The sequence below is a fragment of the Sphaeramia orbicularis genome, chromosome 3, assembly GCF_902148855.1.
Source record: "Sphaeramia orbicularis chromosome 3, fSphaOr1.1, whole genome shotgun sequence".
In the NCBI taxonomy this organism is placed as follows: Eukaryota; Metazoa; Chordata; class Actinopteri; order Kurtiformes; family Apogonidae; genus Sphaeramia; species Sphaeramia orbicularis.
This window is the reverse complement of record NC_043959.1, coordinates 24,655,487-24,670,580: the sequence shown is the minus strand read 5'-3', so window position 1 is coordinate 24,670,580 and position 15,094 is coordinate 24,655,487. Positions and strand designations below refer to the sequence as shown.

The 15,094-nt window shown below is 36.2% G+C and overlaps 1 protein-coding gene across 1 annotated transcript in view; it reads right to left on the bottom strand.

The window, feature by feature from the left end:
- adamtsl3 (ADAMTS-like 3) overlaps nucleotides 1-15,094 on the bottom strand; it is a 786,695-nt gene that overhangs the window by 329,326 nt on the left and 442,275 nt on the right. Inside the window, exon 6 of the mRNA XM_030126022.1 lies at nucleotides 13,506-13,742. Within this exon, the coding sequence (XP_029981882.1) occupies nucleotides 13,506-13,742 (237 nt within the window). The remainder of the gene's footprint in view (nucleotides 1-13,505; nucleotides 13,743-15,094) is intronic.

Sequence of the window (15,094 nt, the reverse complement as noted above, 5' to 3'; positions counted from 1 at the left end):
TTTTATCTAAAACAGCAAAGGTACAGTAATTGTCTGTATGTCAGTGTATTATGGGATGGTGCATAAACATCCACTGTGTTGGTTGATATGGAACTAAAACAACAAAACCCATGAATATACAAGAGAGCAGCTGTAGAATAACTGTCCATTGTAGTGACCACTATGCATGAAAGGGTTAAATAATCCATTTTCTCCAAGCATTGGCTGTATTTAAAGAGACGAAGTGTGACGTCGCCCATTGGTTTCTGCATTTGGTCGTGGTCATGTCGGCTTTTTGCAGCCAAAGGTGACTATATTTGGACGAAAGGGGCAGATCTATGGAATTCTTAAAAGGTCAGAGGTGAGCTAATGTAAAGCGTTATCCCACTCAAACAGTAAATCACAAACAACATCATATGTCCTTTTACTTGGTATTGGCAGTGGATGCTATAGGTCAGGAAAAGAGCATGTTTTATTAAAGAAATGAACCTGATGGTCTTACTCAGGGGGTGTCATATAGATCTGTCAATCAAAGTCTGACAGGCTAAACCTCCTACAGGACCAAAGATTGGAAAAATGGTGGAAACATTTAACTGTGGTTCCAAACAAAACAGGAAGACCAGATTAGGTCTTGGAAAAAAAATGACTGACTAGTATTTATAGAGAGAAGTTTAGTGTCGGTCTATGGGAACCAGAGCTTTTTGTGTACTGTGTAGCAGGAATTAAAACGGGTTGTAGAAATTCAGTTAAATTTTGCCAAAATGAATATAAAGATAGCTTTTGCAGCACCTGGAGGGTCCAAATACACAAATAAATGAACCAAAGATTTACCTAAGATTTTCCATCCATGGAGGAAGAAGGTCATGAATCTTCCTCCACAGATGGACGTTAAATTACACTGGTCAACAACACATTTATTGTTGAAGTTTTTTGAGCTGATTTAGGATAATTTTGGTGTGCTGAATACAAAAATCACATTAATTTTGCTCAATCAGGTCAACTTTCTGAACTATGCTACATATTGGCTTTTTAACATTTTTGCTTACATTTATGGGCATTTTCACATCATATGATACAAAATTCTTTCATATTTCTTGCAATAAACGAGTTCTAAAGATTTTACTTTTGCCAATTTATGATTAATGTTTTTTTTTAATATTACAGGTGAATGAAATGGCTTCGACTAGAAGATCTTGCAAAAATAAGCCTGACGTATTCTGCTACATCTGTGGTGAATACACCATTGTACCTAACAGGAATCAAGTCACAAGTTTCATAAAGTGTGCTTACCAATCTTATTTTGGTATTAAACTTGGTGACCAAGATAAAGTTTGGGCGCAGATTGTGAGAAGATCAAATTTTTCAAAATCAAATTAGCAAAAAAACACCTGACCTGATTGAGAAAAACATGTCATTTTTGGATTTAGCGGTGCAAAATGGTCCTAATTCAGTTGAAAAAACCTAGACAACTTGCAAAAAAACATTTTTTTGTAACCCAGTGTTATTGTTTTCATCTTTGGGTCACACTAAATATCATTTCTGGGTTTGAAGATAAGAGTGGGAACTCTTTTCTTAACTTTTAAAAGAGCTTTTCCTGTTTGGAAAAAGTGCATTCTATAGGAACATGGTTCTATGGGACATGGTTACGGCTACTGTACAGACATGAAACACATCACACACACACAAATACACACTGGAGTGCTTTACATAAACAACACAGCTACATTAAGGGTAATTTAGCTAAAGGCTTTGGCATGGTGACAGCGGAACCACAGTACATGATCTAAACACTGTGATGCAATGTTGACTCTAAGGCACTACATGTAAACATGACATAGTTTGTCCACTGGAGGAGAGTCCATTGCATATCCATTACCCTTCAGCTACTCAACACTGTTTATGTATGTTATAAAGTGAATTTTATACTGTTCAGTTTGAGCAAGAATGTTATTAAAAAAAATTAAAAAATTAAAAAAAAGTCCAGTGTGAGTTCTCCTGTTGGTGGAAAAACCTGCTCTGTGAATGGGCTGATATTTAAGGCTGACAGGTGGAGATGGGGGATGATGTAAGCCTCTTAGGACTCCTGTAAAGATATTATTAAAGGCTATTTTAAATTCTAAGTGTCAGATTATAAATGCATCTGCCTGTTCCGCTGAGAAGCAGCATTGTGAGTCGCTGCTGTTACGATACAGACGGCCGGATTATGTGTCGCTAATTCATCTGATGAGGAAGTTCCCTCCACGTCCCAGCCTCTGTCTTTTATTTATATTTTCATTTCACACCTCTCCTCCTCTCTGTCACTTTGTTTTCCACAGCACTGTCCTCATTCTCTTTCAGTATTATCTTTGGCATTTTCAGCCATGTGCTCACTGCAGCTGATGAGTTTGGATTGTAGAGTCAAAAAGATACTGTTAGGTGACATTACTCAGGTAGATCAACCTGTATCGCCACAGAATACAAAGAAGTTTTATCAGTAGGAGGTTATGCAACAAACAACACATAGTTGTATTTAACACATAAAGACCCAGTGCTGCTTTTGTGGCAGTTCATAAATGATTTTGTCACGCTATTTAACTTTTCTTAAGTGATTCATCACCATTTATTATAATATGACGTTCTGTATTTTGTGTTTTTTTTTTAAATAAAAAGCTGGTATTTTCCTATATTTAATTTACTGATAATGAAGATGTTCATAAAAGTTCAGAGTAAAGTTCAGGGTTATTATATCAGAAACAGAGAAAACTGATGAAAAAGTGACTTTTTCAGCAAAGATATCAATAACTGAACATAAACCCAGTGTGTCCATCCACTGTCATTGATCCAACTCCATGGGTTTTACTGGTGAATCAATGTTGTAGAAGCTGACGGTGTTTCCACGTTCATATACAGTATTTGATGGCCCTGAAAAGATGACAAAATGTTTTTCACACCAATTATTTACATGTATTAATAGGATTAGTCAATCAGCAGGTATTAAACAGTTTAGATCAGTAGATGCTTTTGGTGGCAGGTGGATGTTTGGGTCTTTATGAGTTAATTAAAAAGATTTTCAGAAAAAAGTATGAAAAAATTCTAAAAGTATTATATCAAAACAGAGAAAATTGATAAAAATCTGATTATTATTATTTTTTTAAAATCTATCATTAACAAATGTAAAAACAAGCATCCATCAACTGTCATTGATCCAACTCCATGGTGAATCAATGTTGTAGAAGATGACGGTGTTTCCACGGTAACTTAATTTAACTTTACGGTATTTGTGTAAAATACATTTAGTCATCATTTCGTGGTCATCAGATATGACCCATTTGGACTTTCAGAGGCTCCCTAGTTACAGTGTTATCGATGACAATGGATGGACACTTGTTTTTACATTCAGTTAGCAATATCTTTGCTGAAAAAGTAACTTTTTCTTCATTTTTCTCTGTTTTTGATATTTAACTTTGAATTTACTCTAAGTTTTCATGAACATCTACATGATCTGTGAATTAAATATCAGAAAATGCATGATTTACACCAAAAAATGCAAAATACAGGGCATGTTAAGTTGAGTTAATGATATATTTTACTGAAAAAGTCACTTTTCTTCAGTTTTCTCCATTTTTGGGATAATAACCCTCAAATGTAATCTCAGCATGATGAATAAAGTACATGATCAGTACAAGAAATGTTGAAAAATACCTGATTTTCACACACACACAAAAAGCAAAACAGAGAGGATAATATGATAAATGGTGATAAAACACTTTACAAAGGTTAAATCTAGAGAAAAAAATAATTTTATACCTGTCACAAAATTAGCACTGGGTCTTTATGGGTTGAACAGCACAGTCGGATCAAGGCGCTTTTGGAAGGACGAGGCGCTACACCTGCCTTTTACCCATCGTGATCTTGATAATGCTTCATTTTTATTAATGTTTTGCGACAGCGTTTTTTCATCTGCAGTCTTCGTCTGCCTGATTCGTGATCTCATGAAATAAGAACTGATTGATGACTACAAAACTTTCCTCTGACTCAGACAGTTTAAAGGATAAGGAGTGATCTCTGACGGTATCTGTGGTCGACAACAGTTGATGACAGACACCAGGAGACTTTTTTCTACCCTGGTATTTCAGTTTACAGCCATCTGAAGGCTCTATGCATATGCTCTATTAGTTATTCTAATAAATGAGCAATGCACTGATACTAGCATAAGCACCAGACTGTTACAAAACACCCACAGGTACTGCTATGTTTATGTAAATATGTATTTTGGGAGTTAATGTTAATTACTGTGTTAAATTTCTATTTCAGTGTAAATCACTTTAATAGCTCCCATAGGACCAGCATCACTCCTCTATGGGTGATTTTAGCTGAACTGCAAATCCAGTGACGTAGTTATTTAAAAAAAAAAAAAAAAAGACTAAAAATTCATAAAAATTTTTTAACTTTGACCTTGTTGAGCCGCATTATGTAATAAATTCCCATTATGTAATAAAAGTTCAAAATGTAATAAGAATGTCATGTCATCTTGTAATAAAGCCGCATTATGTAATAAACTGACGCATTTTGCAATAAACTACCTCAATGCATTATATAGTAAATTTTTTCGCATTATGTAGTAAGTTATTACAATTTGAGAAATTTATACAAAATGCACTTGACACATTTTTATTTAAAAAAAAAAAAGTAATAACATGGTTCATTATGTAATAACAATCCAAATTAATATAATTTCAGAGCAATTTTAGAAGAAATTAGTCGCAGGAGCTACAGGTAATGTAATCAGAACTTTAACCACACAGTTTAAAGATTAATTTAGCACATTACATTTTCCTGAAAATAAAAATGTGTCAAGTGGATTTTGTAATAAATTTCTCAAATTGTAATAACTTACTACATAATGCGAAAAAATTTACTACATAATGCATTGAGGTAGTTTATTACAAAATGCGTCTGTTTATTACATAATCTGGCTTTATTACAAGATGACGTGACATTCTTATTACATTTTGAACTTTTATTACATAATGGCAATTTATTACATAATGCGGCTCAACAGACCTACTTTTCCCAAAATGTAATCACATCTATTCTGAATGACTGGCAATCTATGAAGTTAATTTGGTGTAAATTCAACCAATAGTTTTGCTGCTAGAGCGTTAACAAACAACCAAACCAAACCTAAAACGATACTCCTTGCCTCCCCTTCAGGGGGGCGGAGTAAAAAGAACAGATAGAAATACTATTAAAATACTTGACTGATAAGAGTAGTAATGATGAAATAAAACAATACCTATAACCAAACGACCAGGTCAAAGTTGGGAATTGAACTTTCTAAAGCTTACTGAGCTGTCTGTCCACATGTACTTCAGGGCGTAAATTTATGCATCCCAAGGATCTCCTATCTCCTTTATGGGGGGGTGGGGGGTTGGGTTGAGTTCGCTGTACGTAACTCAAAAGTAGTACAGGAGTGAGTCACGTGACCACCACGAGGGATGCAGTAGTTTTTCACCACAGCTCCGTAGTCCCCCTCCTTAACCCTTTCATGCATTAATTATGAGAACCTTAGTTAAGATTTTTTTTTCTTGAATGTTTTTATTCCTCCATAGGCCTGAAAAAAACAAAGTGATCAAGTTTTTTTTTTTCATGGAGTTACAAAAATGTCCGTGCATTTAATTTTTGAAGTAAAGAAACGTGTTTAAAACCCAATATCAGAAAGTGATATGAAAACAATCAAATAAAATCTGATGTTTTCTCAAGTTTTAACATATTCTAATGCTGGTTATTACTCTTTTCATGGAGATAATTTGCAAAAAAAAACAAAAAAACTTTTTTTTTTTTTTTTAATAATTGATTTACACTGAAACATGTTACTGCAGATCAGGTTTATCAAGAACAGCAAAGTTACAGTAACGGTATGAACTGCAGAGTATGGGATAATGTATAAGCGTCCACTGTGTTGGCTGATGTGGAATTAAAACAAACAAAACCCATGAATATACAAGAGAACAGCTGTAGAATAAACTGTCCACTGTAGTGACCACTATGCATGAAAGGGTTAAATTTCCATATCTTATATACACTTCTATACTTTGGTTGAAGTTTTTTTTTTTTTTTTTAAAAGTCTTAGATGGACAATAATGGCGACATCATCGAAGAAGCAACCTTCCAAATAGACACAAGAGCAAACAAATATTCGTTCTGTCGACGGTGAAGAGCTTGCTAAGCTAGTTAAGCTAGCAGTTGCAGCTGCCCTTAAGGAAACTATACCAAAGCTTGTGGATGATGTGGTCGATCAACTTTCAGCTAAAACAAAGGCCATAGTTGCTGAACAACTTTTAGAATTTCGCAGAGAGATGTTATCTATTCGGACTAGCATCTCAAAATGCGTGGAATATATGGATGCAAGCAAAAGCCACCTGACCGAAGTAGATGGCCGTCTCTCTGTCTCAGTCTCTGGACGATAAGATAGCTGATCTGGAGGATAGATCATGCAGAGACAATTTTGTTGTTTTTCTTTTGTATTGTTCTTCTGAGATGCACAGTGAAATCAAATAAAAAAAATTGATTAACAAAAAAAAAAAGTAGTACAGGAGTCATGTAACACATTAGAATTCTGAGACAGTAATATTGTAATAAGGTAAGGAATTACTTTTAACCCTTTCACGCATAGTGGTCACCACAGTGGACAGTTATTCTACAGCTGTTCTTTTATATGTTCATGGGTTTTGTTGTTTTAGTTCCATATCAACCAATACAGTGGACGCTTATACACCATCCCTTAATACAGTGACATTCATACCATTACTGTAACTTTGCTGTTCTAGATAAACCTGATCTGCAGTAACATGTTTGAGTGTAAATCAATTGCTATAAAGATTGGAAATATGATAAAATGTGAGAAAACATCAGATTCGCTGCATTAAAAATGTTTTTATTTCATAGTTTTCACACAGTATATCACTTTCTGATCTTGTGTTTTAAATACATGTTTCTTTGCTTCAAAAATTAAACACATGGTGTCCAGCTGAGCGGACAATTTTTGGATCTCCATGAAAAATAGGTTCATAAAAAAAAAAAAAATTCAGTTGCGTTGTTATTTCGTGCCTAAAAAGGAATATAAAACACTCAGGAAAAAAAATCTTGACTAAGTTTCTCATAATTCGTGCATGAAAGGGTTAAATAACAGTAACAAGTAATTTGTAATGGATTACAGATTGGAAGTAACTTGCACAACACTGATTAAAATGAATGAACCGCCAGTTAATAAAGTAGGTCAAATGGGCTCAACCTCAAACGTACAGCAGCAAAATGATACATACACATGGAAGCAGTAAAATTAATAATTAAAAAAAAGACATGAGCTGCAATACTAAAACACTGAAAGGGGGGGGGGGGGGGGGGGGTGTGCAATAAATGAATGTGAGTACTTTCTCCATCCGTGGTTGGTACAGTTGGACCAACTTGCTCGTGCTATTACGGCTCATGAATTTATGTTGAAGACTTTGAACATGTGGCCAAAAGTGTATAATTCTTTAAACTCACAGTATGGTTCCTCCTGCAGCTCAGCTTTGATGTTCCTCATGGAGGTTGAGAGCCCATATTCTCCTCCTGTTCCATTTGAGATCATTAGCACAGCACCATTATAAATAATTACGCGTTTTCTTTTCAGATTTAAGCACGGAAACTCTTCCAAAATCGTCTACGATGGTGCCAAGGTAGTTTGTTCTTTTATTTTTTTTTTAATTTTTATGGACTCAATTCTGAATCTGTTGCTAATATTACTTCTACGTCGTCCTGTAGCCACCTAGTTATCTTTAATTGACATGTAATATCGGCAGTGTGGGTGTTGCTTCGCAGCTGCTAATGTGTTCTTCCATATGGTAATGGGCCATCATGAAAGGAAGGGCTGAGCTGAAATATGGAAACTTGTCCGCGCTCCCTGCTGTGTTCTAATCACGTCAGACTCTCTATATTTAGTTGGGTTTTGTTTTCAGAAAGCGCAGAGTGGGATTTACTGTGGATGGGCTCCGTTTGGGGGTTTGCGATGGTACGACAGGAGAAGGAGGAGCACATGTATCGCACTTGAAACAGACATTTCCAAAACAATTATTTATATATACTCTGGCACTCAGGTGTTGTCACAGAAAGCAGCGGCGGAGTTGAACCCTATTATGAGCCACTCACTATTCTCATCCAAATGTCAAGTGAATTTAGAAGCATCTCCATCAGAGTGGATAAACAAAAACTGATGAGTTTTGGACAGCTCCTTCTTTTTCATGTTGCTGCCACTTTTATTTTGACCGTATTTCATGCTGTAAGATCATAAAATAACATTGAATCACACCTGGATTTTTCCGAGCTTAAACTAACAGAGGTGTTTTAACACTTCAGAGAGTTTCAAGTGAGCGCATGATTATTTTTAGTATTAAATACTCCAGTGTAAGAGTTGTTAAAGATCTTTTTGGTGTTTGTCTGGCAAATGTAGAATCATTTCAGCTTCTGTCAGGTGTGAGTGAAAACTTTAATAACAGTGTTTTAGCACCATGTGATGCTTTACTGAGGAATCTGCGGATGTCTGACAGTGGCTGGTACCAAGGTTATTGTCGTTAACGAAAACTAACAAAATGACGAAAACTAGAATTGAAAAAAACATTTTCGTTAACTGAAATAAATAAAAACTATAATTAAAAGAAAAAAAAAAACGATAACTAACTGAAACTGTATTGTGTGCTTACAAAACTAACTAAAACTATAAAAATAGGACCAATGGCCCTGTAGCTTACCGACCAAATTAAAAGCTTTGGGAAATGTATCCAGATGCCATTTATTATCACCCAGTTCTGTGTATTTATTATATTACAGAAATAGCCCATGTTTTGGTCATATTCCAATCAGATCTGTAAAAAATTCAAATTCAAACTTGATATCATTGATACTGATTTATTGGATCAATCCACTTCCTATCTGTTATAATGGGAAAATTTTTCAAAGTGGCACCAAATCCAGAATCAGATCCGGATCGAAATAATTTCAATACCTTGTGTTGACATCATCATACAGAAGCTGTATACCAAGTTTGAAGTCAATCAGAACTGGAGTTTTGGAGAAGAAGATGATTGAAATTTTTTCCCCATAAGAGCCCATGTTAAATTTTCCGTCAGTTCCCGGATCCAGAAGAAGATCCTGATCAGCATGTGGACATTATGTTTTGGTCATCTCCCCATCAGGGCTGGACTGTAGAAATTTACACTGGATATCATTTATATTTACTGAGTTATTGCATTGATCCACTTCCTATCTCTTATAATGGGGGAATTTTTCAAAGTCGCACCAAATCCAGAATCAGATCTGGAACCAAATAATTTCACTAACTTTTGTTGACATTATCATAAAGAAGCTGTATACCAAGTTTGAAGTCAATTGGAATTGTAGTTTCAGAGAAGAAGATGATTGAAATTTTTGTAACAGATGACAGATGACGACAAACGACGACAGACGACAGACGGGTGCTGGATGCCGCATGACGACAATAGCTTACGACCTCTTGGCTGGTAAGCTAAAAAACTAGAAGCACTCGGAGAGCGCAGACCTCCCCCAAGGTAGATCAGCAGGCCCCCATGCCCCCCCCCTCTCCCCCCCCCCCCCCCCCCCCCCCCCCCCCCCCCCCCCCCCCCCCCCCCCCCCCCCCACCCCCCCCCCCCCCCCCCCCCTCCCCCCCCCCCCCCCCACCCCCCCCCCCCACCCCCCCCCCCCCCCCCCCCCCCCCCCACCCCCCCCCTCCCACGATCACTACCAAAATTTAATCATTTGTTCCTTGTGCCAGTATCAACATTCCTGAAATTTTCATCCAAATCCGTCCATAACTTTTTGAGTTATCTTGCACACGGACAGACAGACAAACCAAAACCGGCAAAAACATAACCTCCTTGGCGGAGGTAATTATGGATAAAATTCCCTTCGTTTTCATCTTTGTCAATGTTGGACTGATACGAAAGTGATTTATTTCACTCTAGCAATTTTAGCTAGCAGCACCATACGGCACTTCACGCTCCGTCACTTTTCGTCACTTGTCGCTTAGAGTCGTTTTCTCGTCCCCACTCTACCTGGAAACATGGAGACTGAAGTTGAGAGAAAGCAGCAGAGTCCTGTATGGGATTTATTTGAATACGATGGCAAAGAAGATAAATAATACGACAAAACAACAAAATAATACTAAAACTAAACCAAAACTAAGCATTTAGAAAAAAAAAAAGAAAAGTAATAAAAAGTAGCAAACCAGCGCTAAAAATGAATTAAAACTAACTGAACTAGAGAAAAAAAGTCTAAACTAAATAAAAAAGCTATGATGAAAAATCCAAAACTATTATAACCTTGGCTGATACAAACTAAACTAGAAGAGAGTTATATTCTATATTTATAGTTATATTGAACTGAACTGTTGACGTCTGTTTGTATGACTGTACTGCCATGATTATATCGTTGTGCATATGAATGAATGAATGAATGAATGAATTTTTATTATTGTGTCCTGGAGGCAGAAAAGCCAGGTGTAGATTACTGCACAAAGTGAGAATTTTATTTTCCTTGGCCAGGATATGTACAGTCAGTCCAGCTTCTGTGTACAAGGCTGACAATTAATACTGAACAAACAAGAACTCCAACTATGAATTATGAAAGAGCTGCAGCATCTGAAACTGACCACAGTGAACATTTGACAGATAAACAGTACCACAGTGCTTCAGTTTCAGACTCAGAGTTTGTCATGTCTTTTATGGATTGGGATTGTATCTCTCAACTCACCATATATCAGTGTTTTTCAACCTTGGGGTCGGGACCCCACAAGGGGTCACCTGGAATTCAAATGGGGTCGCCTGAAATTTCTAGTAACTGATAAAAAAAACAAAACAAACAAACTTACTAATAAAAAATATATGGTGAGTTGAGAGAGACATAACAGACATGACAAACTCTGAAGCTGAAACTGAAGCACTGTGGTACAGTTCATCTTTCAAATGTTTATTGTGGCCGGTTTAAAATTAACATTTATTTGCAACATAGTATAGCAAACTATTACATGATCAAAAACAAATGAATTTTAGCAAAAAAAAAAAAAAAAAAAAAATCTCCGTCTTGCCAGAAATTTGTGATGTTAAAATGTGGTCATGAGCCAAAATAGGTTGGAAACCACTGTCATATATGTTTTAATAGTAAGGGGTTTTTTTTGTTTGTTTTTTTTATCAATTGCTAGAAATTTCCGGTGACCCCAAGTGAGGTTCCGACCCCAAAGTTGAAAAACACAGGGCTAAACACTTACTTCATAAGCTGTACAAGCGGCGAAGCTAAATTGTGCATTAGCTATTGTCTGAAATTCCCCTTTGAAAACTTTTGGGATTATGGAACTTTTGCGAACAAATTAGACTAAAATATAATCCACGGAACACTCACAAAGGGTAGAATTCATTGCTAACTTTGCTGCCAAGAAGAAAGAATATTCATGAAAACTCAACCACTTTCTATGTAAATGAGCCTTTTTGTAAAAACCACCTAATTCACAAAAGACAAAAGTGAATTTCTGTACGTTAGTCGACTACAAACCAGATTGAACTGAACACAAACTCACTTCTCACTCACTGTATCTCTTTATTTCTTCAAATCTTTGCCTGTCTCGACTCCCGTTGAATTACACTTTAATAATATAAACTGTCAGGTCAGATTGTCTTATAAGTACACACAACATTAAACTTGTTTAACCCTGACCATATTTTCAGGGGAAAAAACGCCTAAAAAGACATATCCAAAGTAAATGAAGAGTTACTCCACAATAATTAGGTTCATATGGATGTTCTTGGTGTCTATGGACATTTAGAGACCTCACAGAATCTATTCCCATTGTCTAAAATATTGTATCTATTACTATGCCTGAGTAAACCGTAACAAACTAAAAGAGAAATTGGAATTTTTTATCCTCGCCTGTTTTTTTTTCGGCTGGATTGACGATGATATGCATAAATTAATTGTTCATGTCGGAGATTTTTAATAACATATATTTCACCCCACAAAGATTAAAAATCATGTTTGAACATTAAAGTTTGCACTAAAATACACTTTTGATGTACTTTTATTAACATTAGGGTCTAAACTTTGAACAAAAGTTGAAAAAAACATTCATTGTCCTGATTTATTATATTTTTATAGTAGATGAATATTAATATAATTTTTTCGGCCCGTGGGCGGGCTGATAGAGCTAAAGGGGTCACCATCATATCCTGACTGAGCACAACCTCTTTTAGAGTCTGGAGAGGTCGTTTCACTGGACAGAGCATCTACCAAATCCCAGGTAGATGCATAAACTAATATTTTAAGTTAGACATTCAGTCCAGAGATTTTCACACCTGCCTGAACTCTATTAGTATCTGGAGCCCATTTGGATGGACTTTCCCACAGATTGTGTTGTGGAGAAGCAAAAGATGGAAAACACGTAAAAGTTTGTTTGTGATTATGGAGAGTTGTGTGTCTCTGCTCAGTAAAGAGAAGTAATTTGAGGGTTTGTGGAGTTTCTGCAGTTGTCATGGACCAGTCTGTGGAGAAATGCCTGAAAAACTGGAAACTGACACAAACAGGAGAATACTGCGCACAAACACGCACGCAAACTTTATGGTAGTCAGTATTGGTTACTTCCAAACTGTAATCCATTACAGATTGCTTGTTACTGTTTAAATTTAATTCCTTACATTACAATATTACTCTTTCAGAATTGTAATGCACTACATAACTCCTGTATTACTTTTGAGTTACATACAAACTCTCCTCATAAATGTCCCCCCCCCCAATACAAAAGATAGGAGAACCTTAGGACACATAAATTAGCACCCTGAAGTGCATGCAGAGGGATACCTCAGTAAGTAATGCTACGGTCTATGATGTTCGAATCCCAGCAGAACACTTGCGTTTTTTTTCTACATTTTACATGTTCAAACAGGGGGCGTGGCCAAGGACACTGGGAGATAAATCCACAATCGATAAAGAATTCTAACTAGTCGTAGAAACGTTAGCTTACCTTGTCATTGCTGATTGCAGGGATAATGCTAATGCTAACTAGCTTCTGTAAAGCAGGGTTAGGGTTAGTAATGAGCATACATCCATGTGGACAATGGACTGTCTTCTGCCGTCTTCACTCATTGGCTGAACACCAACACGAAATAGAATTTTATAGACGCATTTTTGATTCCTTAAGGTCTCACAGTCTTGCTGTTTTTTTATTTTTAAATTTTCATTTGAGCAATTAAATTATGGGCTATTGAACATGTATCGAGTAAAATATTACCGAAAATGAATTGGTACTGCCTTACACTACTGCGTTACAGCAAAGAGTAATCTGTAACTGTAATGCATTACTTTTGCAATGCATTGCTCCCAACACTGATGGTAGTATATGCACCAACATATCGTTAGTGCAAAATCTGATGTGAAGAACCTCCAGACTCTTCAGAGTGTCGTTTTACTGTCATGTTTTTCTGGTGGTTTGTGATGCTTCTCCTCACCTGACACACTCCACTGATGCACATGTCAAAGGCATCTGACCGGCATCGGGTCCCGTCCAGAACCTTTGGGGCCAGTTCCACCATGAGGCTCCACCCCTTGGCTTGGCATCGAAGGGCACAGGGTACAGCGGGGTCGTAGGGCGCCGGGACCCACTCATAAGTGACTCCCTGGTACTTGATGTCATTGTGGGCTGAACACTGCTGGGCTCGGAAGTCCCCGGACTCTGCAGGGCAGTCCTGAGAAGACAAGAAAACAAAAAGGAGAAGAGTTAGGAATGATTGGACATGGACTCATTACATTGAATTATGTACGTTTTTTGTTTGGTCCTTTGCCTGAGCTGCATCAACTGTTAGATGGAATATGTAGTGAAAGCACATCAGTGATAAGCCGTACACTGTTCAATTAGTTTATTTAAGATTGAAAAAGATAATGTTATTACATTGAAGTGAAGGAGTTTTTTTGTCATTATTGCACATGATCTGTTTCTAGAACAGTTTAGTTAGTTTGACATTTTGACAACCCTATCAAAAAGTATGCTTCCATATAATTCAGGTGCTAATGCCATTAGACTGTTTATGGACATAGTTTCTTCTTCATTATGTTTTGCTATAAATGTGAACAGTGTTCATCAATGATGAAGACAGTGATGATGATGACGATGAGTATTATGATGATGATGCATATGAGTATGACGATGACAGTGATGATGATGATGAGTATTATGATGATGAGTATGATGATGATAGTGATGATGATGATGATGATGATGAGTATTATGATGATGATGAGTATGAGTATGAGTATGACAGTGATGATGATGATGATGAGTATTATGATGATGATGAGTATGAGTATGATGATGATAGTGATGATGATGATGATGAGTATTATGATGATGATGATGAGTATGAGTTTGAGTATGATGATGATACTGATGATGATGATGATGAGGATCTGTATTATGATAAGGATGAGTATGATAATGATAGTGATGATGATGATGATGACAATGATGAGTATGAGTATTATGATGATGATGAGTATGATGATGATGATAGTGATGATGTTGATGAGGAGGATGAGTATCATGATGATAGTGATGATAATGATGATGATAAGGATGATGATGGGTATTATGACGATGATGATGATGATGATGATAGTGATGATGATGATGAATATTATGATGATGATGATGATGGTAACGATAGTGATGATGATAATAATAATGATGGTGATGATGATGATGATTATTATTAATAATAATAATAATAATAATAATAATAATAATAATGATGATGATGATAGTAATAATAATAATAATAATAATAATAATAATAATAATAATAATAATAATAATAATAATAATATATTGATTGATACGAACATCTTTAAGCTGTGTTAAATTGTTGAACTTTTCACTGTTCTCTTATAACGCCAGTGGAAGGAATGTGTGTGTGTGTTTTTGTTTTTTTTTGGGGACCGGTCAGTGGACTTGAAACAGAATGAGGGCAGAGGAGGAACCACAGCAGAAGTCTGTCAGCAACTTAACACCTGGACGCTCCTCTGGACCGAACGTCGTCTCACA